Source organism: Megalobrama amblycephala, linkage group LG2 (assembly GCF_018812025.1).
Source record: "Megalobrama amblycephala isolate DHTTF-2021 linkage group LG2, ASM1881202v1, whole genome shotgun sequence".
NCBI classification, from domain to species: domain Eukaryota; kingdom Metazoa; phylum Chordata; class Actinopteri; order Cypriniformes; family Xenocyprididae; genus Megalobrama; species Megalobrama amblycephala.
The window spans coordinates 26,127,592-26,155,477 of NC_063045.1; the positions used below are offsets into that span (position 1 = coordinate 26,127,592).

The 27,886-nt window shown below is 37.9% G+C and overlaps 2 protein-coding genes across 2 annotated transcripts in view; both read right to left on the reverse strand.

Moving 5' to 3' along the window:
• Nucleotides 1–17,173, reverse strand: part of ahr1b (aryl hydrocarbon receptor 1b) — a 50,917-nt gene extending 33,744 nt beyond the window's left edge. The window contains exons 1-2 of the mRNA XM_048168591.1: nt 15,040–17,173; nt 13,452–13,639 (exon numbers count right to left, since the gene is read on the reverse strand). Coding sequence (XP_048024548.1) covers nt 13,452–13,639; nt 15,040–15,080 — 229 coding nt within the window. The 5' untranslated portion in view covers nt 15,081–17,173. The remainder of the gene's footprint in view (nt 1–13,451; nt 13,640–15,039) is intronic.
• A 2,779-nt stretch (nt 17,174–19,952) lies between these two features.
• ahr2 (aryl hydrocarbon receptor 2) overlaps nt 19,953–27,886 on the reverse strand; it is a 67,016-nt gene continuing 59,082 nt past the window's right edge. Inside the window, exons 5-11 of the mRNA XM_048168604.1 lie at nt 26,815–26,935; nt 26,381–26,520; nt 25,952–26,154; nt 25,747–25,856; nt 25,430–25,571; nt 23,593–25,348; nt 19,953–22,428 (exon numbers count right to left, since the gene is read on the reverse strand). Of these exons, the coding sequence (XP_048024561.1) occupies nt 22,321–22,428; nt 23,593–25,348; nt 25,430–25,571; nt 25,747–25,856; nt 25,952–26,154; nt 26,381–26,520; nt 26,815–26,935 (2,580 nt within the window). The 3' untranslated portion in view covers nt 19,953–22,320. The remainder of the gene's footprint in view (nt 22,429–23,592; nt 25,349–25,429; nt 25,572–25,746; nt 25,857–25,951; nt 26,155–26,380; nt 26,521–26,814; nt 26,936–27,886) is intronic.

A 27,886-nucleotide genomic window follows, 5' to 3' on the forward strand; every position in this document is an offset into this window, starting at 1 on the left:
TCATTGGCTATAGCTCGTCGCGACACTTGACTCCACAGGATGTCGATTCGGCCGACAGCTCCAGATATGAATCATGCTAGATATCTGTCTGCAAATCAGCTTAAAGGTGCCATAGAACGTTTTTTTTACAAGATGTAATATAAGTCTAAGGTGTGTGGTCTGTGAAGTTGCAGCTCAAAATACCCCATAGATTTTTTTTAATTAATTTTTTTAACTGCCTATTTTGAAGCATAATTAGAAATGCGCCGATTCAGGCTGCGGCCCCTTTAAATCTTAAAACTGTTACGTAACAGTCGGTGTTATGTCGAGATTCGCCTGTTCTTTGGAGGTCTTTTAAACAAATTAGATTTATATAAGAAGGAGGAAACAATGGAGTTTGAGACTCACTGTATGTCATTTCCATGTACTGAACTCTTGTTATTCAACTATGCCGAGGTCAATTCAATTTTCAATTCGATGGCACCTTTAAAATCCTGTAGTGTGAACTTGGACTAACAATTCCAGTTGTATTTCCACTTGAGCTTGGTTTGGCACATCACAGTACGATTACAAACCTTTCTTGACACGGAATTCTCAGCACTATTAGCTTGTTTGTTTGTTTTTTTTTTGTTTTTTTTGGCGTGGGTGCAACAGTGTAAAAGTAGTCCAATTCCGCTGCATGGTGGTAAAACGCGTGTAGTGATGTCGCAACTCAAGATTGGTCACTTGTCTGTTGCCTGGATATCAGAGTGCTATTTGAGCAAAGTAAACACAAGTTAATATTAGAAATATCCGATCATCCTCCATAATGCGGCCTTTATTTACATCTCATACCAGCTGTAAACTCTTGCGTTAACAAGGCAATGACTAGTGCATTTGTATTACATCCCAAAGAGTGGCCATTATCAGCCCCGCAGTGGAAAATGCATGGAATGCATTTCAGCATATCAGCATGGAATGGAACGGTAAAGGATTAGTTCACTTTCAAATGAAAATTAGCCCAAGCTTCACTCACCCTCAAGCCATCCTAGGTGTTTATGACTTTCTTCTTTCTGTTGAACACAATCGGAGAAATATTAATAAATATCCTGACGCATCTGAGCTTTATAATAGAGATGTTCCGATACCCCTTTTCCATTCCCGATACCGATTCCGATACCTGAGCTCGGGGTATCGGCCGATACCGAGTACCGATCCGATACCTGGGTGTGCATCTGTATATATATATATATATATATATATATATATATATATATATACTACTAGCCCTGTATGAATTGATAGAATTATTTATGGTGTGCTTCAGACTTATCCCTTAATAAAACAAGAAGAAAAACATACAGTGAACTAGAGTATTTTTATTATCTGACATACATTTGTCAGTTATATTATTTTTTATTTTAAGTGAAAAAGAACTTCAAATGCAGCCACAAATCTAACACTGTAAACTGAAAAAGGTATATTAGTTATTACAATATAACTATAAAAACAGTGCAACAAATAAATCTAGGAATATAATTAGGCTATATAAGAAAATAGTCTCTTTAAAACCTGAAGTCCAGAAACAATTTTGTTAAATAAAAATCTCACGTTTTCGACAACTGACAGCAGCTGGTCATCCAGAACAATAAACCCGACAATTTCAATTGTCGGTTATCTTTATTTGTCTTTTGAAAACTTCTCTCTTTGTTTGAATGAAGCTGGCAGGCTTCGTCCTTCTCCATCTTAAGCGCGTCAAACGCCCGAATCGCTCAATTCGCACCGCGTCATTCACGCGAATCGCGCCGCAGGGAGTCAATTCGCGTCTTTGCATTGACTTAACATGTAAATCACTCGCGCTTATCGCTTCATTCGCGTCTGGTGTGAACGCAGCATTAGCCTTTATGTAACCATCGTGTTGTGCGGGGTGACGCGTCTTCAAATGCTTTATTAAGTTATTTGTGTTAAAGTTGCCAATACTTGTGCCACTCGAAATTGCAGCATTGCATATGAGACATGTCGCCGTTTTACTGGTCTGAAATACTGCCAAACAGCAGACATACTGCTAGCGCGTTTTCACTTCTCCGCTGCTCTAAACAGTGGTTGCTTGTGGCAACACAGCACAACTTCCTGTGTTTGCATTCTGAGCCGCGAAGAAGAATTGATTTCCGATTTGCTGCGTTAAGCAAAGATAGCGGGCACAACTAGGTATTGTTTAAGAAAATGGTATCGGATCGGTACGTGAGTTTAAATACACGCCGATACCGATGCCAGAAATTTTTGTGGTATCGGTGGTATTTCCGATACTAGTATCAGAATCGGAACAACCCTACTTTATAATGGCACTGAACGGGACCAACGAGTATGAGCTGAAGAAAGTGCTTCCATCCACATCCATCCATCATAAACGAGTATTCCACATGGCTCTGGGAGGTTAATAAAAGCCTTCTGAAGCGAAGCGATGCGTTTGTGTAAAAAAAAAAAAAAAAAAAATTAAAAAAATACATATTTAACAAGTTATGAAGTAAAATATCTAGCTTCCGCCAGACCGCCTTCCGTATTCAAGTTACGAAGAAAGTGTAAACTGGCATCACGTCAGTTAAACTTTTTCCTTAAGTTGAATAGGGAAGACGTAGGATGTAGCGTAAGCTTTTTGAACTGCAAGGTTTTACACTTTCTTTGTACGTTGAATACGGAAGGTGGTCTGGCTAATTTTCATTTGAAAGTGAACTAATCCTTTAAGCAACGAGAACGGTTTGGCTTGACGATGTAAAATTTTACCAACGGGGAACTGAAATGTCTATCAAATACTTGTAATTAGTCATTTTAAGGTACAAATACGTGTGACACAAAATACAATGTACAAAATTCAGAGTGAAAATGATTGACATGCTCACACACACGCTGTTGTAATGCCATGATTAGCCAACACAGTTGTTCTAAAGTGAAGTAGTTTCTTTTAGCGATTACATATTCAAACAGAAGTGCATGTGCTAGGAAGGATTGTTAGCGGTCAAAATGTCCTCTTACTCGTTCAACAACAGATGTGCTGACTGGAAACAAAAACATAATTTTTTTCCTCTAAGCTGCTCATAGAGCCCCGCCCACATTTACTCAGCCAAACTTCATCAGCTCTCTCTTTTTTTCTGACGTGAAGCAACCTCACCTCATTTGGCCAAGGGTTCAAAAGTTCACTGCTGCCAGACTGTTTTTGCAGGCCCTCTTTCGTTTCTGTCTTGCCCTCCCCTGTTCTCTCGCTTTTTCAAAGGGATCTCGGCATGAATGTAAGTGGATTAGCTCTGGAGTTGTTCGACCAAAACACTTTCATCTGCTGCCGTTCGTTCATGGCTCGTTCATGTTTACAGAAGGTGAGAGAGAGAGAGAGACGAGGTGTCATGACTGCTATTAGAGATAGTAGATATGGAAAAAGAGTCTAACAGGTAGATACATATTTGGATGGATGGATAAGATAGATTGCCAGGCAGACAGAAAAAAAGACATACACAGACAAATGGATGGATAGATGGATGGATGGATGGATGGATGGATGGATGGATGATGGGAGGCCAAAGCCACCAGGGAATACCATTTCCATGAAAGGGTGTACATGGTCTGCAACAATACTTAGTAGGGGTGTAACGATTTATCCCAGTACGATATTTCGCGATGCAAAAATATTACGATATGTATCGTAGAGTGATGGCGATACTTTTACGATATGACGGCAGTCTAATCTTATTGGTTGAGCTGCCGACGTGACCTACTCTGCAACAAGGAGGTGGCAGTTAGAGAAGCCGGGTTGTCACAATCAGCTCTCTAGTTTAGTGTTTCGCGCACACATCGAATCTTGCAAGCAGGTTTAAACAGTGTTGCCAACTTAGCGACTTTGTTGCTAGATTTAGCGACTTTTCAGACCCCTTTAGCGACTATTTTTCAAAAAAGCACCTAGCGACAAATCTAGCGACTTTTTGGACAAACCTAAGTAACTTTTCAAATGTCACCAGCACTGTCCTGTGAACGCGAGGTCTTGCTTTCCCGCTGCCGTCACACCTCTCTCGGCGTTTACTCTGTTCAGTGAGTGGCTGAGAGGAGCAGCAGCACGAGTTCACGGCATCTGACAGACGTGAATGAGTGAGCTACACACGAGCACACAGTGTTGCCACGGACTAAAGACTATTTCTGATTCTCCTTTGTTTAATATTTAAATAATTTAGTTTGAAGGTTTTGATTTCCATTTTTCTTGTGTGCTTATCACTTACTCACTATCACAGAGCTTTAGTTCATCCGAACTCTGTGAATTCATGTAATTTACAAATATATTAAAATGTCATTCATTATATCATACTCGTTCTGTTGCCGGAGAAAAAAAATTAAAATGTATATAGGCTATATATAAATTATATAAATTATATTTATATATATATAGGAAATGAGAACAGCTTTATTTGACATTCGGCTATATTATATTGTATTAAAATACAGTATGTGAGCACGGATTAGGAGAGAAAACACTTTTAGGCAGGCAGAATGCAACCGACGTGATGACGCCATACATATTCTAATTCACGCATGACGTAATCTAGCGACATTTAGCGACTTTTTGGGCAGGCTTTAGCTACTTTCCTTTGAAAATAGTTGGCAACAGTGGGTTTAAACGTTTCTCGCGTCAGTCTCTTGCTTGGTCGTGTGAGAAAAGTCGTGACTTTCTTTCACCGCAGTGCCACAGCAACAGCTGTGCTCACAGAAAATCAAAAGATGCTTGCGATGCTTTGCTTTGAAGTTCTGCGGGGCCGTTCACATATTGCGTCTTTTCCGCGTGCAAGTCAGTTATTTCAAATGTAGCCACGCGGCAGACGCGCTCATAATGGGAGCAACGTGGTCGCGACGCGCATGCGGTGCGTTTTCCAGGCGCATCGAGATGAACAATCATAGCTGTACAGCTGTCTCATCTCCATAAATATATCTCATTGTAAAGCTAATGCAAGCGCAGTTCATGGTTGCATAGCAACGAGCGACGCCACAGGAGCGCAAGCGCTTTGGAAAGAAGGAGAAGCAGTGCGGCCGCGCCTTCCACGCATTTTTAGACGCGATATGTGAACGGCCCCTATTCATAATTCTAAGTTCATGTTAGATTTAACATTATTTTTCAGTGACAGACAGACCTATTCAGCTGTTGATTTGAATACAGAAGGTTTTTATTAAACCGTGAAATGTGATCTTGTATGTACAACAAGGGAAATTATGGAAATTTGTTCATGTTTTTTGAATAAATGTTGTTTGAATTTCAGTTTCATTTTGTTCAAAATATCGTGATACGTATCGTATCCTGAACTCCGTATCGTATCCTGAACTCCGTATCGGGATACGTACCGTATCGTGACCTGGGCGTATCGTTACACCCCTAATACTTAGGTAGGTGGTACGTGGCAAAGTAACATCCACATGGATGGCAGGACCCAAGGTTTCTCAGCAGAACATTGCCCAAAGCATCACACTGCCTCTGCCGGCTTGCCTTCTTCCCATAGTGCATCCTGGTGCCACGTGTTCCCCAGGTAAGCAACACACACACCCGGCCATCCACGTGACGTAAAAGTAAATCTGATTCATTAGACCAGGCCACCTTCTTCGATTGCTCTGTGGTCCAGTTCTTTTGCTCACGTGCCCACTGTTAGCGCTTTCGGCGGTGGACAGGGGTCAGCATGGGCACCCTGACTGTTCTGCGGCTATACAGCCCCATATGCAACAAACTGTGATGCACTGTGTATTCTGACACCTTTCTATCAGAACCAGCATTAACTTCTTGAGCAATTTGAGCTACAGTAGCTCGTCTGTTGGATCGGACCACACGGGCCAGCCTTTGCTCCCCACGTGCATAAATGAGCTTTGGCTGCTCGTGACCCTGTCGCCGGTTCACCACTGTTCCTTCCTTGGACCACTTTTGATAGAGACTGACCAGACGGGAACACCCCACAAGAGCTGCAGTTTTGGAGATGCTCTGACCCAGTCGTCTAACCATCACAATTTGGCCCTTGTCAAACTCGCTTAAATCCTTACACTTGCCCATTTTTTCTGCTTCTAACAAACTCATCAACTTTGACGACAAAACGTTCACTTGCTGCCTAATATATCCCACCCACTAACAGGTGCTGTGATGAAGAGATAATCAGTGTTATTCACTTCACCTGTCAGTGGTCATAATGTTATGCCTGATCGGTGTATGTTAAACACTGTGGTATCAAATGTTCACGTTTTAATTTGTTACACTTTTTACTTAAGTGTAAGCTATGCTATAATATTTTCTTCCATTATTTTGATCTTATAATTTTATATAATAACATATATTTGTAGGCTACATATATTCCAAGCTTTGACAATATTGTATTGTTTACATCCATGCCAATAAAGCGATTTTAAATTGAATAGATAGATAGATAGATAGATAGATAGATAGATAGACAGACAGACATACAGACAGACAGGCACACTGACAGACAAAAAATTAAATGCACTTAAAGTACAAAATATCTTCATCTTTTTTCCCCCAGTGCATTTACTCGCACAGATCATACTCTCTGCCTGAACTTTGGTCACTGAGTTCAGTAAAGTCTATCAAATCCAATTTAAAAGGCAAATGAGCATCTCATTTTACCTCTTAACACCAGCATGTCAATTAGGCTATTCTGAGTCCTAAGAGAGGTTAAACTCCACCATCTCTGCACAAAAGCCAGCTTTGTTTGCTGCTCTTTGTGCAGTTCACCCTTTTAGTAGCTTAAGGCCCCAACGGGTCAATGCAAGTGTGTTTTGGTGAACAGTAGAGCATTTCCTGACACACAAACACTAATCCAAGATAAAGACCCACCTAAAAAGGCACTGAATCAGACCATCACTGTGAAAGGAAATGGCCACACTTTCTTGAACTGAAGAGAGTCTGTCTAATTTGTCTCTCACTGTGGAGGAAAGTCTTGCTATTGTATGAATGGGGCGCCTAGCAACCGGCGACAGGGGAAATACAAAAGAACAAAGAGGAAAAAGTGTGCCAATTCAGTCAATTCATGAGAGGAAAAAAAGGAGAGCTTTTGGTATGATTGCACAAGACCTTATAAATAACAGATTAAGACTATAGAAATTCCCCTCATGACAAACAAAGAAACAAACAAACAAAATCTTGCTCTAAGATCATCTGAATAGGCCGTCAAAACAATCGCTGAAGTCACTGAAGACTAATTAGCAGCGTAACACCACCACATAAGGGATTTAAGCAGCTATATTAAAGAAAAAAACTATCATTATTAAATTACTTTTTTAAATGTCTGTTTATGTAATGTGTACATATCAGATTTAAATTAGATTATAAATTATTTAATGCAGTTAATTAATAAATTATAATTAATTCATATATATAATTAAAAACATTAATATTAATAAACAACAATATGACATTAATATGTTAATTATATCATTTTAATTATCATTATTATTAATGAATTTTAATCATATATTTAAATTACAATAAACATATATACAAATGTGAGTTTAATTTTAATTAATTAAATTAATTTTTAATTTTAATTCTTTTTAATTGTATATTTTATTATTATTATTATTATTATTTTATCAATTGACAGCCTTATTTAAATTAGTTGTATTTGTCCGCCATGTCCTAACTAAAATGAATTTGGAATATCTGATTTTCCTTTTTTTGAAAAATCAGGTTGTCATGACATGGTCAACAAAATGTCACTGCAAGTGACGTTCGGATGTTACTGTTATATCATATTATGGATTTTCTTGTGTATTGGAGGTGGGGAAAAGTGTGACAACCTGCTGTAAAAGCAGTGACAACTACTCAAGAAGTGATCTTTGCAGAAGACGTTTCATGGAAAATGCGATCAGAGGTCAGTTTTGGCAGGGTTGCTAATGATTAGAGGAAAGATCTTGTAAAGCAGGATACTAATTGTGCTAATACACTGGCCAGACTGGAAAAATGTTTACGCTTAGCAGGGATTTCTGTCTTACTCCGAAACATCCTTTTTACTCCGGATGATTACTTTACTAAGAAAGAGTGGGCGAACTGTTAATCAGTCAGTGAGACTATTTACAATGTTTCATATTAATTAAGTTCAAGTTCAAAGTACTTTATCGTCATTCCAACAATCCAACAAATAGTGTATTTACTTTCTAGACAGAGGATGCAAAATGCACTTCAATGATATAAAAGTTGTTTTAAATTTTAAATAATAATATATTTAATAAAACAAACAAACAAACAAAACAAATGCCTGCCAGTGTTCAAATGAAACAAAACAAAAAATGCCTGCCAGTGTTCAAATAAAACAGAATAAAACAAAATAAAGAAATGCCTGTCAGTGTTCAAACAAAACAAACCAAAACAAAGAAATGCCTGCCAGTGTTCAAACAAAACAAAACAAAACAAAACAAAACAAAACAAAACAAAACAAAACAAAAGAAATGCCTGCCAGTATTGAAACAAAAAAAAGCTTGCCAGTGTTCTAACAAAACAAAGAAATGCCTGCCAGAGTTCAAACAAAACAAAACAAAACAAAACAAAACAAAAGAAATGCCTGCCAGTATTGAAACAAAAAAAAGCTTGCCAGTGTTCTAACAAAACAAAGAAATGCCTGCCAGAGTTCAAACAAAACAAAACAAAACAAAGAAATGCCTGCCAGTGTTCAAACAAAACAAAACAAAACAAAACAAAACAAAACAAAACAAAACAAAACAAAACAAAACAAAAGAAATGCCTGCCAGTATTGAAACAAAAAAAAGCTTGCCAGTGTTCTAACAAAACAAAGAAATGCCTGCCAGAGTTCAAACAAAACAAAACAAAACAAAGAAATGCCTGCCAGTGTTCAAACAAAACAAAACAAAACAAAACAAAACAAAACAAAGAAATGCCTGCCAGTGTTCAAACAAAACAAAACAAAACAAAACAAAACAAAACAAAACAAAAGAAATGCCTGCCAGTGTTCAAACAAAACAAAACAAAACAAAACAAAACAAAGAAATGCCTGCCAGTGTTCAAACAAAACAAAACAAAACAAAACAAAACAAAACAAAACAAAAGAAATGCCTGCCAGTATTGAAACAAAAAAAAGCTTGCCAGTGTTCTAACAAAACAAAGAAATGCCTGCCAGAGTTCAAACAAAACAAAACAAAACAAAGAAATGCCTGCCAGAGTTCAAACAAAACAAAACAAAACAAAACAAAGAAATGCCTGCCAGAGTTCAAACAAAACAAAACAAAACAAAGAAATGCCTGCCAGAGTTCAAACAAAACAAAACAAAACAAAACAAAGAAATGCCTGCCAGAGTTCAAACAAAACAAAACAAAACAAAGAAATGCCTGCCAGTGTTCAAACAAAACAAAACAAAACAAAACAAAACAAAACAAAACAAAACAAAACAAAACAAAACAAAACAAAACAAAACAAAACAAAATGCCTGCCAGTGTTCAAACCAAACAAAACAAGTGCCTGCCAGTGTCAAAACAAAAAGAAATGCTTGCCAGTGTTCAAACAAAAAAAATTCCTGCCAATTTTCAAACAAAAACAAAACAAAGAAATGTATGCCAATGTCCTTTACCAAGTTTAACTGTATGATTATGATCACATTACGGCCATGCAACCACAACAATGAGCTATTGTGTAAACAAAAAAGCCACAAAATCAATAAAACATATATTGTGATAAGTTTTCCCTTGATATAGAGAATAAGAGTTTATGACTGAAATATCTTGATCTTGGATGACCAGAGAGCTAAACCAAAAATAAATTATACTGAAAAACTGTGCCCACAATCGAAACCATAGACATAAATGTGGTAATCCCTTTAATACACTTACAATCACAGCGTTATTTACATCTATGTGTATTTTAAGCTAAAGATTAAAACAACACAACTCTGTTATTGCGACATTGAACTAACCAAACCACTGGCTTCTGATTCTGTGAGAATGTCTAATGATACAATGAATTATACTAATCGGTGCTCAACTAATGAATGCTGGCAAGACATCTACGAGGCAATAAAATGAGGGAATAAATTCATGTTTTTATTTGCGTGTTTAATAAATGTTATGACCATAAGCTTTCCATAAATCACTAAAGACCTGCCAAGATGTAATTCACAATCCACTATCCATCATGCTGTAATTAATGCCTCGCTCACTCATCTCCTTTGCTTTCATATGAGTCAGACTTCCCATGACACAGCCCTTCTGAGACAGACCAGACAGAGGCACCTTTTTGGGGGTCTTTTTATGCTCTTCAACATGACCAAAATCATACCAATTTTGTATGCAAAACTCAGTGAACCCATTAGATTGATGTGCATATGTTACTGTATGCTAGCCTTGCATGCTAAATTAATTCACAAATGAACCAAAACTGGAGATATATGTAACATCCTGCTAGCTAAATCACACACGATGCATGTCACATTTCTTTTCCCAGAATTCCTCTGGAATTAAAAATAGGATTATTAAAAATACAGACAAAAATGCTAAGAACCTTGGATGAGGAGAGATAAAGAAATACACAGAGAGAGATGGGGTAAAAAACAAAAAAACACTTTTCAGTGGCTAAAGTTGATCAAAATGAAGAGCTCCTCTGGTGCCATCTGGTTCTCAATCCTAATTCGTTGGTATCCGGCATACAAAGATTAAGGATTGCCCTGCGATAACCTGGCAATACAAAAAGGGGAAAATATCTTCTAGGCGGAAATCGGAAATCCCAGTGTGGCCTCAGAATAAAGCTTTCATTGGGAAATTCTATGTTTAATCCTTTTTTAAAATGTGTAATCAATTAGAAATTGCCAGAATGAACGAGGGCCACAAAAGTATTTTTCTTTCTTTCTAGAATGATAAATGTTGGCCACAAAAGTTTTCACTTTCAACAACATTTTGTGTCGGGAACTCCCCATCCCCAAGCGTTAAAAAAAACAAAAACAAATTTGTCCTAAGCATAACTATTCCTAATGCATGAGACCAATTCAGTGCACGTGAAGACAGTAAAAGAGAGAATTAAGGATATATATATAGACTCCAGCATTTAGCTCCATTTCCCAATTCTTACAAGCATTTTACAGAAAGCTTAAATCTAATATTCACACGTCAGATAGCATTTGCTCTGTTTACTCATAACAAATAATGTTTTATTTACGCATAACAAATTATGTTTTGTTTCTCTGAAGGATAGAAGAGAGAAAGGGAATGTTACTGCTGGTTCCATGACCCGGAGTTGAAGAATATAAATAGAGACAGAAAGAGAGAGAAATAACAACACTAAGAAGTGCACTAAGAAGATGAAGTCTAATTGGGGTCTTGTTTTAGTCGCCGTCTCTCCAATAACACAGAAAGCTTCCTCAGGCATTATAAGTGCTGCAAACACTGACCTACATTCAGTCATAAAGTCCCTCCCTCCCAGAGGAGGCCTTCAGAAAGCATTTATGCTGATCCAGAGTCAGTTGCTAACGTATATATCTGACTATTCCACAAAAAGGTTTCATTTCTCAGTGATATTGTACATGCTTGTAACGACAATTAACAAGTATCATCAAATAGGCCAAAGTACTATGAAGAAACAGTCACATTCATTTTGCTGTGTTCTTTGTAAAATTTGTTGAATAGCTATACAAGGACAGTTTGGTCTATCAAAAAGCTATAATAATTTTTTGCTAGCATGGTCTGAGCCAATTTTGGTGAAAATCGGACAAATCATCTAGGATGAGTTCGAAAAATTAAATAAAATAGAAATAAAATAAAACAATTATTTCTTTGTCATTTTTCATCAAAATTGAACAACTTGCTCTGCTTCTAAAACAACTTTCTTTTTCTGGTGACCTTATTTCACAATCCAGTCAGTTCCTGATGAATAACATCAAGTCTAACATTTGTTTCACATGGGAATTAGAAAGTATTTTAACATAAAAAAGCTCTGAAGCAGTTTTCAATTATGTATTTTAAATAATATAGTGCCTGATTATTTTGAGACATCGAACTCCTGTTGGATAGCATCAATTATGCTTGAAAGTAAACTGAATGACTATTCATAATAATTATCCCTGCAATAACATCAACAGCATCATCACTGATGTCACAACAACTGTAATTGTTAGTGACATCATTGAACAATTAGTCATTGTTATAAAGCAACATCACACGATGATTCATAAGCGCAGCTACACGCACATAATTCATCTAGATCACTAAATCAGTCGTTAACGTTCACCTGAACAGCCATTTTAAACTCCACTTCCTTAAATAAACACACCCCTCCATTTAATAAATTCTTTAAGCTCGTTATGTTTAATTATTCATGCCTCAGAGGAGGCCCGTTCCCGCAGTGCAGTGCAGCACGTCCACGCTTCATTCGAGAGTCACAGAGACAATGACATGTTTTTTCCAATAACACAGCAGTTATAGACTCAAATTTCAAAGTGTCTTATTTGTTGTCTGAATGGAAAGAAAGAGTTATTTGTGCGCTGCAGAACTCACACAATCCGCCGGCGTAACCGTGTGGATGTATTACGACGTTCCCTTCATAAGCTGGAAGGAAAGGACGAATGGACAAACCGGACAACATCAGCTTCGACCAAAAGCTTTGTGTGCGAATTCAGAAAACAAACGTTAAAGTGCTTCTCAAACCCCAAAACCAAACAAATTAAACTGCTGAGGGAGACGGAGCATCACAAATGGGACACTAACAAGCAAAATAACAAAACAAATCAAATCAGTTTAGGTATGTATATACGGGAACAGAAATATTTATGGGAAAAAGACGAAACAGACAAAACAAAAACAATATGTTTGTCTGTTCATCTATCTACCTAAATATCTGCTTGTTTGTTTACCTGTTTGTGTATGTCTATCTGTCTATCTATTTATTAATCCATATATTAATTTGTTTGTTTATGTATTTGTTTGTTCATCTGTCTGCCCACTTGTCTGTCTTTCTATCTTTTCATTTATTATTTTATATATTTGTTGTTTATTTATCTGTATATCTGTTTGACTATCTGTTCATTTATCTGTAATGTCTACCAATTTGTTGGTTTATCTATCTATCTATCTATCTATCTATCTATCTATCTATCTATCTATCTATCTATCTATCTATCTATCTATCTATCTATCTATCTATCTATCTATCTATCTATCTGTCTGTGTATCTGTTTTCCTGTCTGTCTGTTCAATTATATTAATCTGTTCATCTATCTATCTATCTTAGTTGTTTAGGTATCCAGTAAGTGTACAACTTGACAGTCTATAATGAATTAAGCCATTTTAAGTTGTTTTTATTTTCATTTGTCCTCAGTATCTCAATATCTTATGATCTTTTCCACCATGTCTAAACAACAAACTGTTATGCCTGACCCTTCACAGCGCTACAACAATCCTGTTAGTCTCAGCGACACTCATCCGCCCATATCTCGTCCAATAAACACACAAAGTCATCAAGCTCCACGTGAACTCACCAGAGAAGAAGTTTTTAGCACGCAGGTAACTGACACTCAGACGCAGGATGGAGAGTTTGTCCAGGCTGCTCGTGACCTCCTCAGGAAACGGAAGGAGACTGGCCAGCCGGTCTAATTCGGAGTTTAACCGATCTCGATGGCGTTTGGACGGGTTAGACTTCACCCCTTCAGTTGGGGGCTGCTTCACCCTGAGTACGAGAGCACAAGAACCGACTCTTAAAATCACATTCAGCAGTGTTTTTTCATGAACCAAAAAAGGGTTGCAGGTCTGTTTGGACAGAATCACGGACAGCATTAAAATTCTGAAACCACAATCAGAGTGTCCCATGGATTTGCACAAGCTGTTTTTACTAAATTTACTCAATTGTAAACTTTCCTACTCTGCCTGTCATATTTAATAATTTTGCATATTGTTGGGTCTGTGCTGTTCTCCTTATACTAATACATTTTAAAATTTGATTTTAAGGAAATGTGTGTGTACCTTTGTACGAATAAACACATTTGGGTCACCACCCCAACGTAAAAGCCCTACACACACACTCACACACAGCTGTTATGAAACATAATTTGTCTGTTACTGTAAATATGATGAATGGTATTAGATTAAAGATATAAATACACAAAAAGGGAAAATTTTGATTGGCTAATTGAAATCTTGTAAATAGTAAGTAAAATATAATGAAATATATTTTTTACATATTAAATGCAATTTGAAAATATAGGCTATTATTTAAGCTCTGGTTTATGGTTTATGTAACATGTTATACAAGATTATGTTATACCTATTTGGTTTACACTTTAGCAATTAAGTGATTTTAAAATAATAAAAGGTGGCAGAATTATATATAGGCTAATTAATTTGTTTTATTACGATTATTATGTTCTAATAAAAATGACAATTATACACACTATAGTCCTCACTGCATTAACTAAATATAATATATATATATATATATATATATATATATATATATATATATATATATATATATATATATATATATACACATACACACACACACACACACAAGCATTATATAAAATAATATATTTGTGTTCAGTGCTCATGTTTACAACAGAATTTTAATGCTTTAATTTAATTTCACGCAATTTAATGTATCTGGATTTTTTTGTACATGATAGTTTCTTTTAATCAAAAATGAAAAAGAAAAGGACAAAACACCTTATTTGAGGAAGAGTGCATGGAAACTGTAATATAATAACATTACGCATACATTAAACATATATAGCAGCACGGGTTGTAATACTCGAGCGATACTTTGATGATCTTAAATATAATAATAACAGTAAATATACCTAAATATTTACTTATAGATGCGCCTAGAGAGGAGATCACACATACGATGTGGGTCAGATGTACATTACTAGGCTATACTGTACTGAGTTTTGGAGTCAGAACAACATAAATTGTCATTGAAAAATGAATAACATCTCGCTTGATTATTTGTTTGTATGATCTCATTTTGGACTACAGGAGTTTAGTGTTCACTACGCATTGAGTAGGCTAGCCCATACATGCATCACACACACACACACACAAACACACACATTTATTTACATCACTTACGTTCTTTGCACTGGTTTTCTTCTTTTTCGTCCTGCATACATGTTTAAGGCGTCAGTATAATCCAACTCTTCGGGTCCAATGAATTCAACCCAATTTCTAACAGATAAAATCCAGAAGACCCCCTCTTTCTACTTAAACAAAAAAAACTTTAAATAAGAAAAAAATGATTTCTTGTACAGGTCACGGGTGTTAAAATTCAAAAATCCAAAAAATTATAATAAATAAGTTCTGATATTTTATAAATTGTGCAAAAGGCACCCAGAATCCCTACTGCTACAACATGACCAAACTGCATTTAATATCAGTCTTATAAACTTAAATCGCCAAAACAGAGATGCAAAAAGTGTAATTCCTCTTCAAATATATTTCAGCGTTCATAAGAGGAGTGACAGCAGGTCCTCGTTATCATATTCTTCATCCTCAGTGCTGCTGAGTTTGTATAAACAGCCCTTCAAAGTCATTTGCTTGGTTAAAATAATGCATTATAATCTATATTTACACAGAACGGGCAAAATAAACCAAATCCAGAATCATAATTTGTTCCAGCTTCGTGTCTAATTCATTTTTGGCCGAGCTCCTCCACTAAGTCCCCCAACTGCGCGCCCCCGACACCAGCTTGCAGGGGCACGCGCATTTGGTTGACCAGGCAACCGGCACAGATTTGCTCAGGAGCGCGCGCAGAGCATCAGAGGCCACGGCATTAAAGGCAAAGGGGAAAAATCTCCTAGGATACATGACGTCAGACTTTACATCTCATGTGATTGGTCAACGGAGTTCAAAATTACGATTTCTTGCTTATAAATATTAATAAAGAAACGTGAAGCGTGATCATAAGCGTAATGGATAACAGACGTTGGTAGGTAGGCGCAACGAATCATACTATGGGGAAGAATTTGTTAATTAACATTAATGAGATTACAAGGTTACCAAGAAACGCTGGCGAGGCTGATTAATATTAATTAGAATCCTGGACACTTCTGGCCAGTCAGCGGACAGCAGAAGGATTTGTTGCAGCAATTACATTATCTTGAAAATCCCTGATATTAAAAATACAATAATTATTTAGGTATAAATAAATGTTTTGAGTAGGCTAAAATAAATGTCTTTGTATTTTCTAAAATGTTAGGCTACTAAAAAGGTTTTAATGATGATGATGATAGACCTACAAAAAAAAAAAAAAAAAAAAAAAAAAAAACTGGCATGTCACAACATAAATAATTTGATAATTATAATAATTCGTCATTTATTGACTATAATGGCATTATTATATAATAGGCCTACTTGTTTATGGTCCACAGCAAATCCGATCTAGTGCATGCAAGCTACTGACTCTGTCACATTGCACACATCTGTTTTATAGCTACGCGTGCATTTAAATTGCAGTAATGAATAAAATATGATTCGAAAGTGATTGTATGTCTCCCCAATTTTGTTCTAGGACACCCTATTACTGTGACATACCTCGTAGTTACTTCTTTGTTGTTTTGCCAACTGGGTCATCAACTAGGTCACCGTGATTTTTTATTTCGATTTTCAAATACGAAATAAAACATTAGTGCTAATCCTACCCATAACTTATCCCTAAAATCAGAGATAAATGATAGGTGAATAAGAATGGTGCAGAAACCCCTAACCCTTGTTGTAAGACTAAACTTGATAAAAACTGTAAACTTGTCCCTCAAATCTGATTGGTTGATTGGAATGTTGTTCCATGATCAACACAGATGTTGATCCAGGAAAACGTACTTGGTGAAATAACGTTCACCATACAGGTCTACCGCTGAAATAGTAGGCCTATATACTGGCACACATTCAAAATATATACATTAGCGCCCCCATGTGGTAAACACACGTGAACTACATCCAACTGTCTACTCTGGTCTACAGCCAAAATGTTGCTGAAATAAATGTAGTCAAACTTTACTAATTCTGGGTCACTGAGAAAGAAAAAGATGCTTAAAATTTTTTGATTGTTGACTCTAGTTTTCAAGATATGCTATCAATTCACAAGGTAGTTGAAGAAAATCTGCATAAACACAACAGACCGGAATGCATGAAGCTACAGCGACAATGGAGGCCTACACCGATCAGGCATAACATTATGACCACCTTCCTAAAATTGTGTTGGTCCCCCTTTTGCTGCCAAAACAGCCCTGTCCTGTTGAGGCATGGACTCCACTAGAGCCCTGAAGGTGTGCTGTGGTATCTGACACCAAGATGTTAGCAGCAGATCCTTTAAGTCCTGTAAATTGTGAGGTGGGGCCTCCATGGATCGGACTTGTTTGATCAGCACATCCCACAGATGCTCGATTGGATTGAGATCTGGGGAATTTGGAGGCCAAGTCAACACCTCAAACTTGTTGTTGTGCTCTTCAAACCATTCCTGAACCATTGCTTTGTGGCAGGGCACATTATCCTGCTGAAAGAGGCCACAGCCACCAGGGAATACCGTTTCCATGAAAGGGTATACATGGTCTGCAACAATACTTAGGTAGGTGGTACGTGTCAAAGTAACATCCACATGGATGGCAGGACCCAAGGTTTCTCAGCAGAACATTGCCCAAAGCATCACACTGCCTCCGTCGGCTTGCACTCGGCCATCCAAGTGATGTAAAAGAAATCGTGATTCATCAGACCAGGCCACCTTCTTCCATTGCTCTGTGGTCCAGTTTTGATGCTCACGTGCCCACTGTTGGCGCTTTTGGCAGTGGACAGGGGTCAGCATGGGCACCCTGACTGTTCTGCGGCTATGCAGCCCCATACGCAACAAACTGCAATGCACTGTGTATTCTGACACCTTTCTATCAGAACCAGCATTAACTTCTTGAGCAATTTGAGCTACAGTAGTTCGTCTGTTGGATCAGACCACACGGGCCAGCCTTCACTCCCCAAGTGCATCAAAGAGCCTTGGCTGCCCATGATCCTGTCGCCGGTTCACCACTGTTCCTTCCTTTGACCACTTTTGATAGATACTGACCACTGCAGACTGGGAACACCAGTCTGTTCATGTAGTAAACACAGTGTAGCGCTTCCAGGTTCTACATCAGAATGCCAACTCGGTATTGGCCGACGCTGTTCATGTGAGCAGCACCACGCATATACATGTGATGCTGATGCAGGAGCTGGAATAACGCTGGAGTCTATCGGAGGCCAGAAAGCTCACGGATTTCATCAAAAATATGTTAATTTGTGTTCCAAATATGAACGACGGTCTTATGTGCCAGTTGAAAAACATGGGGAGATGCGAATTATCCACTTTCTACATCCGCCACTGAAAGAGACATGGAACGAAATGACCAGCTAAAGCCATTGAGTCATCAACCTCCTTTTAATATTATAAAGATATCAATAATGAGATTCACAACAAAAAATTAATCAATTGATAATACAAATACAAAACAAACAAAAGCTATATTATATATATAATATAGAAGTGTGTGTATAACTTTTATTTGTGGGGCATCCATTTGCGTATAGATTTTACAGTTGTGCGGAACAATGTACAAAATAATATGGTAGCCTACATGTAAAAGCATTTACAATGCTGGGTGCACAAACACAAGAAAAGAAACAAACATACAATGATACAACAAATAAACAAAGATACTGCATTTAAAGAGAGGCCTCACAAACACGTCGTTATGCAAGAAACGGGCATCTGAAGTGTTAAGTGCTATTGTTTCTTCCTAAAGGACTCGTAGTTTAGTGGTGAAGGGGAGGACGTCCTAACAAGGGCATGTATGAATGATTTTTTGGCACCGGGGGAGTTCAATGCAGAGGTCGATTGTTGGAGTTTTATCCACTAAAGCGGTTTTATTTAATGGCACTTTGCAGGCACAGCAAATAAAAGGGTAATTTTCTGGACCTCTAAACCTTGTTTAGTCACAAATTAACCCTCTGGAGTCTGAGGCTGATTTGGGGCCTGGAGAAGTTTTGACATGCCCTGACATTTGTGCTTTTTTCAGTTGTTCATGAACATATTAATGACAAAAGTGTCATTACACTGTATTCAGCACAAACTAGGCTACCATAATATGTGAGGAACATGTGTGTACATGTTTGTGTTTTTGAAGGAATAACGTTTATGCGTGGTTACTGAAAAAACAAAAAACTTAAGTCACTGATATAAGGCCAATAAAAGTATATTAAATCTGTGTTCACAAGACTTTTGGGTATTGAAGGTTGTAGACTAGAGTTTTTGCTTCAAAATTATGTAAAAATTATGCTGACTACTCTTTCATTTATAACAATATACTGATTTAGTTTTTGTAAGACACTTTTTGCCAAGAAACACGGTATGCGAGGAGGCGTGAATCTCCATGAATAATGGCTCATTCTCACCTGTGAAGACCTTAATGCGGTCATAAATATGAAACTGTCTAATACAGTTTCCTAAGCAGTTGGACAGGTTTCAAGAGACAAGTTATCCGTCTATCGTCACTGAAAGCCAAATGTCAGTTTAAAAAATATCAGATTTTTATTGTCAACTGGTGGGTCGCAAGATATGACCCAAACACCACAATGCGTTTTAAACAGTGAACAACTGCAGAAATTGATATTGTTTTAAATTTAATATTAAATTAGCCTCGTTATAAAACCCTATTAAGGACATTTAAGTAAGCAAAGCAAAAATTAGAATTAAAAAATGTGTTTTCAATTTCACACAAGTGTGAAAAAATGTAATTGTAATGTAGCCTTTTGGACATACATTGCATACTTCCAATGAATAAAATGGCATCTCTGCCACAACGCTATCAAACATTTGATTGAAATGACATTTATATAATAAACGCCACTGTCTTGAAGCGAAACCATTTGAGAACCACTGATTTAATATACATCACTGTGGACGGAGCTTTATTGCGTCGTGCTTGGTTAGAACATGGCGTGAAAGATATTTTAAAGCAGGAAAATCAGAGCCAAACACTTTTATTTGTGCGTAATCAATCTGTCAACTTTATAAACTTATAAAAGGATCAATCATCCAACTGATCATGCATCAATTAAGCAAACATTTAGCGATTTACTAACCTCCTCTCTTAACCAGCAGACATCTGGCAATAAAATACAGAACGCTCTTACACAAAAAGCGCGAAAAAGTCACTAATCTCAGAAAACGAAGGCTGTTTTAAGGCACTTAAATGGGGAGAATGTGTGTCCTGTAACTTTTGAACTGTGAGGCTATGTACAACACTCAGCAACACTAGCATAATCGATTCCGTCCATGCTAACAACAAACAGCTGTTAAAAACTTTGCTTCTCAGATTCAATTATAGCTGCCATTTCAGTTCCTCTCTCCTCTGCAAACCACGATCATTTCATTCAAAGAGAGCGAAAACGGGAGGGAATAAATGAAATATCCTTTGGGGAGAAAGAAATTAAGGCAAGTGTTCCCATTTCAGATGATGAAAGGAAAAGGCTTCGGGTGCATGAGTTTGCGGTTGTACATACAGTATGTGCTGTTACCATCACACCAAACTTTCTGTTCTTACTGCAGGGAGAAAGAACAACTCTCATAAGCAACAGCAGTCTAAAACACACGTTTCTACAAGAAAATTAAGGTAAAAAGCCTTTTCAGAAAGTAGGTAGCGATCTTTTTTTATATACAATAAAACCAATCAGTCATATTTCTGCAGCTACGAGAAATCTCATACAAATATGTTTTGGTATATTTACACATTCAAAATGCTGATACAGTTGAATCAAATGGCTTTAAATTATTAAAAAAAAAAAAAAAAAAAAAAAAAAAAAGGCACAAAGGGGCCTACAAACTTTGGGCCTCATTCATGAAACACTAGCGGAACACATTTCTGTGTAAATAGCATTCAATTCTATGGTTTTACGATCGATTAACAGAAATGTTCTTGAGAACATTCCCTACATTGTGCTTGGTCTGAACTTTTTGGCTGCTGCTGTATTTCCTGATTGACCAAGAACGATACTGTTGTCGAGTAAAGAAGTCATTCAAATTTTACTGTGGCCATAAAAATTAATCAAATCTTCTTTGGACTAACATTTATTTTATTTTGGGATCTTTCTTGATAACTAGTCTGTGATGTCTTCTCAAAACTCTCTTTTTCTGTCACTACATTTTACATTTCCTCCGGAGGCAGGATACGCTGGCTGTCGTGATTCTCATGGCACGCGACACGGTATAAGAATTCCTATAATTCTTCCATATAAGTGAATAGAAAGCAAGAGTGTAATCAGCAAATTAAAAGTGGACAAAAATGGCTCAATGGCATTTCCATAATTTCGAGTATATGCATACAAAAGTACAAAAAGACAATTATTAAACAAAAAAATGAACAAATAAATGATAAGCAATAACATTCAGATATTGTTGTAATACACATGAAACATATGGTTATGGCAACCATAATAGGGTGGCAAGAGCAGACTGTACTGTTTCATTTTTACTCCTTGAATGGAAAAAAAAAAAAAGGGTGTAGCAGAAAAAGGGATGTATTTCCTGGGACTATTGATTTTGTTTTTTTTAAAACCCAAATTTGCCTTCAGCAACTTTACAACTCATAGTTGTTTTCCATAAAGAAGGTCAAGCTTCAGGGAAGTTCTGGGACAATTTTGTTCTGACAGTCCAATGATGCCACAGAGGTCATTAGTAGAGTATTCATTTCTCTAGACAAAATTATGTCTTAAAAGTGGGGTAAAGGTGGTCAATTCCACCTTCTTAAGTGCATAGGTGGCAAAATAAAAGGGCCTGGCTGAGGCCATTGCACTCTCTAACGAGACAGACTTTCCCTTTTTGCCCACTAAATAGCATCTTGTGTGCACCTTGAATTTATTTCTCAGAATCTCATCCCCGCAATTCCTCTGTTCCTTCTGTATACTTCATAAATGAACTCTAGGCTTCCTTGCGCACACATATACACAAACAAACACTTGCTCACACACCTCTCCTTGCCATTACACTCTCTATCTCACTCTTTTTTTTTTTTTCTTGCAGGAATGGCGTAACAAAACAAGATCCATCAGGGACAAAAGGACGTGCTTTAAAAAATAAATATGCACTTTCTGTCACTGCTTATTTCTCACCAGAGAGGTGTGTAAGTGAATAAGTAGATAAGTGTGAAAAAATGTGTGGTAAAAATTGCTTTTAAAGTTTAGTAATGTCTTGTAGGTTTTCAGCCAAGAGTGTCATCAGAAGCGGATGCATCTCTCGAGGGACAAACAAGTTGCTGTATTTCTGCGTGCATTTTTTCCTAGAAACAGGTACTGCACTGTTGATGTGTCATTCGCTGCATTGGGTGGGATCTACCACTAATAGTCACAGCAATTGCTTTGGTTGTTCTCTGAAAAGTAGATGGTTCCGTTGGTCAGGGAGGGGAAGAGGAACATTCCTTTCTCCTCAAGTGGACGGTCTGGGATCTGTGAAGGGAAAAAATTGAAACCATTAAAGGAATGTTTTGTCCATTCCGTGGTAATCATGTCATGATATTCATTAAGTTGTGCATGGAAAAGAGTTTAAAGCAGAACTCTCTTCATTTTACACTTTTGCGCCCAGCTTGTGGTTTTTGAAATGTCTTTTTACTTTTTATGAAAACATAATTCATATTTAAAAGAACTTTAACTCACTTTAAATAAGACAATGGTTTTGTCTTGTCCAAGACAAAATCTTAGCAGTAGGGGTGTAAAGGTACATGCAGTCAGACAACTAATACAGTCACAGGCAATTCACACTACAATTCAGAAGGGGGTGCGTGGTAATAGAACGCTGTTTGCTAACCGCCACAACAGGAAAAAGCGCAGAAAAAGAAGAACAGACAATCTATGCATAACCTGTTAATAATGTCTTAATTACTTAATATATGTTTAAATAAATTTGTCATGAAAACAAGTTATGACTTATGTTAATTATAATTGAATTAATTTAAAGAGACTCAATTTGTTCAATAAACCATTCTTTAGTATAAAATAAGAAAAATCGTTTTCTCCAACCAGCTGTACCGCAACCCGTACCGAACCGTGACATCAATACTGAGGTACATACCAAAATGTCATGTTTGTGTACCGTTACACCCCTACTTGAGAGTATAAATTTTTTCTTTATATCTAAGAAAAATGGACAATATTACTGACATATACTGAAATGAATTAAAATCGAGAGCTTGTATATCAGAATTGAATTACATCAAGAAATTCAGCCCTAATCTGAAGTGCCCTCAATTGTTTCCTTTCCACAAGTTGAAACAAAATGACTGAGCACATTGTGAATATCATCTGATCTAGACTTCCTCAAAAATATTTCTTTACACATGGTGACAAATGTAAAACCCCAAAAGTGTTGTTTCCCACAAAGACTTGTGACTGGTGGAAGAGATGAGATAACCCAAACTGTTAAAAAAAAAGCCCTGGATGTGTGTTGACACATTAAGCCTGGGGTAAAAACAGGGCAGATCTGCTATTCTCAACAAACTTTAAGACTCATTCTAAAAATAGGGAGTGAGCACACACCTGTTTCTTTGATCGTTGATCTAGAGCACGCTAGTTTAAAGTTATAATTATACAATGGATTCAATTAGTACAGTTTACCTGTGTCTGCCCATTGCAGGAGAGATACTGCTGAGCAAGTATGTTATCTGGAGTTAATCCAAGTTGGACTTGACAGGCCATGGGGCTGATGTTGGTGTCCTCCTGTGGGATGACCGACATATCCACGATTGACTCGCCAAGACCTCTCTGGTAGTAACAGGATGCTTGTGTAGGACCTTTAGCCCTCTGGCAGGATGACATTGAAGATACTGGATCTGCAGAACCATACTGCATCCCATTCACAGAGGGTTGAGGTGTGCTTGTGAACATGCAGCTGTTGGTGGTCTCCTGGGGATAGATGCTATTTGCAGTTGTCTGGGGAAGAAGGCCAGACCCGAATCCTTGTGCGTTTGTGTGCGACAATAGTTGTCCAAGCGGGGGTCTTTGGAAGTCTTTCACTTGGCCAATGAAGCCCGTTGTATTCTGAGGCCCGCTGGAAAATGATTTAGGGACCTGCTGAGGGGTAGGCTGGGATGGCTGCCAGGCAGGCACTCCTGGATTGGCAGGGTTTTGAGTGTGAAGAGAAAACTGTCCTTGTAAGTGGGTAGTTGGGCCAGAGTGTAGTCCTGCATCTTGTGGACCTGAAACGTTACGGTCGCAAGAGTTCAGCAGGTTATCCACCATATTGTTGCTGTTGGATATCCACTGAGGGTTCTGACTGATTGTCGGTTGTTGGGGAAGCGAATTCTGATTGTGGAAGCCCATCGGCATGGCGGAAGTGCCCTGCAATAGAGGGCTTTGAAGAGGGAGAGTCATTGCATTAGGATGGGGCTGGTTTCCAGTCTGTAGGTTTCTCTGGCCACATGGCACCATTCCATTCTCTTGCACAGCACTTTGCAGACCAAGCCTGACTTGGTTCGACTGCTGACTACACTGCATGGCAAGAGGAGGATTAAACATGATGTTATTTTTGCTTGGCATATTTTGGGCTGTCTGATCAAGTCCGAATGATTGGACGAAAGTGTCGCCAGGTAAAATCTGTGGCCCCATATGGGTAAGCTTCTCCAGCCCTCTTCCAGGGCTACTGGCATCCACTCTGATGAACCCACCCTGACCTGGGGATCCAACAAGAATCCCTGCCTGGCAGTTGAATGGCTGGTTAGCAGCTAAGTTATTCTGTAACTCCATCTCTGGAAGACACTCTGGCACTTCAACAAATGGACCCTGATCCTTTAGCTGTTCAGGCAATTGAACGCTGTTTTCCTTGAAAAGTGCATCCTCGACATAGGAGAGGATGTCGTTGGTGATGATTTTATTAAGATCCATATCGTTGTTGTAGTGCATCCTGAGCAGAGTGTTCTCCCAATCCTTCAGCTCTAATTTGTCCACATCAAAATCCTGAAGGCTGTCACAAAGAGAGCTGTCCCCGATAATCTGCTGCAAGGTTTCCATCATGTCTTTTACCACACCTTCCTCCTTTATCTCAGCTACTGTGTTTGGCGCTGACGGCTGCCAGGTGTTCCCAGGGACATTGAGCAGGGCGTGGCTATCCATGAAAGCCTTGTCAAGCGTAAACTGGGAATTGGGGTCATTGTTCTGGTTGTAGATTAAATGATCCTGCTTCAGCATGGAGCCAAGAAGAGAATCTGGGTCCAGCGATGGAGGTCTGTGCATCTTCTGGCCTTTGCTCTGATTTTGAATGTCAGTGATAATGTCAAGGGAGGGGCCAGTCTCATACAAGACACCCTCACCAGTGGCACAGTTAAAGGGTAGCTGCAACTTCCTTTGACGGAGGTGTTCCTCGCCCTCCTCATTACTACAAAATACAGACATTATATTAATTAGAAAAACAAGGATATTAGCTCAACAACAACATGAAAAAGCAGGTTTTACTTACGTTAGTGCTCTCTGTCGAGCAATAATGAAGTCTGGTCTTCCTCCTTTATACACAAGCCTAGCATTGGCCTGCACCCATATCCATGTACCCCCTTTCGAGAGAAGTCTGAAGACGGTTAAACCACTTTCTCCTGTCTTTATCACTATGAGAGAAAGTAAGAGAAAATATATATTTTAAAAAGGTCTTCTATAGAAATCAAACTGATAATCTTATGGTGTTCATAAACTCAACTCGTCCAAAAGCCAAGTTGAACATCTAAGAATGGACTTGGCTTTGATTTAATAGTAAATACTTTGTCAAGGTCTGACATAACTCACTTCTGATGTGGTTGTCAGCACAGTACATCATGTCAGCAGCGTGAATGAACTGATAACCGGAGCCTCTCATACACAGCTCAATCTCAGTGTAGCCGAGTACCACCTTCCCTCTGCAAAATGAGAAATAGATATGGAAAAATATTAGCACTATGTTTGTACCACTTCCCAAACAATCGTTGGCCCAATCTGATGTTGTCAAAGCTACCTTGTGTCGATACCCATGGGTGTGAAGTCCAGCTTGTGTTTGGTTTGGAAAAGAAGAGTCTTGCTCCTGATTTCCAAGATTGAGGGTGGCTGGAGGGGTGTGGCTATGATAAAAAGAGCCAGCTGAGGGTGGGCCAAGGTCCCATCTTCTGACAACTTGTTTTGGCCATGGAGATATTTCAGCCTCCCTTGGAAGTTCAGGGCCTTAGGGGCAAAGGGAAGGATATGAAAGTCATTTTAGCCCCATGAGGGTCCGACACTGTAAATAGTAGATTTATTTACACAGCTGTTGCTGTTACTGCATCATTGTAAGCACAGAAAATCAAACATTGTTGAGTACAGCACAAAGTGTTCATCCCAAAATGAATTCTAAAATATTGATTCTGGTTTGGATTGGGATAAAGGTGTAATAGACATCTAGGTTTTTTACCAGGAAGCCTGATGAGTTGTCAAGGAGGCACCGGAATCGGCAGCAGAAACTTCGTTCCAGGAAAGATGAGTTTTCTGGAGGGATGTGTTGAGGGTTGTAGTTTATCATGTCTCTGGTGATTTCACTGCTGCTCTGCATTGCTAAAGACCAAATGGTTGTGCCAAACAAAAGAGAAAAAAAGTGATGTAATCAGTTGTGAATCACTACCAGTGTTCATCATCCTGGGTTTAAACAAGGCTCCATTTTATAAATCTAATCTGATCCTTCGACAGCTTGTTCTCCTCAGACATACTTCCTTGATTCAGTAATGATAACAGAAATTTGCTCATTCACAAAACATTCAGGGCTGGGCACCGCAGTAAAAGCTGATGACATCTTACCAGGAACTCACTGACCCTATCTGAACTTCATTGTTAGGGTGAGTTGCTACTAACCATCGGATCCTTCGCTTCCATCGCATGAGGTGGGATTGAGAGCGAAGTGTAGTTGTCTGCGGAACATTGCCCGATCGTCTGTATGGATAAGCTCAAATACACTCTGGTGGACCACATCCGACTGTGAAGACAGTGAGAGAGGACATTAATAAAAACATACGTGATCACAGGACATGTTCTGCACCCAGCATCTCCTAATAATCCTTCTCATTATGAGTGTTTTACCTGACCATGCAATATGGTAACGTTTTTTTCCACTGCCACATTCAAGTTCTCGTGTAGTTATTTTCTTTCCATGATGTTATTGTAAGGTTTATGCCAACCAATTGCAAAAAAATAGATACTGTAGTCTATTGTGTTTTGTATTCAAGTGTGAGAAAGCATTATCACATTTATAACTAGAGTTTAAGAGAAGATCTCAATGTCCATTTTAGGCTGTTTTTAATGTATATCAAAAAGTAGATGCTTCCCTCTAGAGGCTTGGCATAGTAACTGCAGCTTGTCTTGCATTTTTCCTTTTGGCCTATGTATTTTCTTCTCTATGTTTAATCTCTCTCTCCTCAGCACACCAATGAAAACAGGCAAGCTTATTCTAAGTGCTTGCGCTGTGTGTGCGTGATAATTGCTGCAGGCTGGAAGGTGGGGATGAAAACCAGACAAGGTCCAGAAAACATTCATGACAACTTGTACCAACAAACGCACATTTAAAGGTTAATGAGGATACACAGGGTATGGAGTAGAAAGAAGAGATATATATTAATTGCTCAAAAATATGTATACATGTTTTTGATGTATTTAAGCATATATCTTTTTAAAAATTACATATATACAGTAAGTATATATTTTTTTTTTCAACAGAGCACACTATACACAACTATTCATTCACAAGGCCATGCAAATTTGGATAATGAATCATGTTGAGCCTTTCTAAAACATCTTAAGATAATAAAATTAAAAACTAATATTATTTATAAAATTGTATAATTTTGACGAGATATATATATTCTATAAATATGTATGCACTACATATCCACACTACCCATCTAAAGACCACATTATTGCAATATTAACT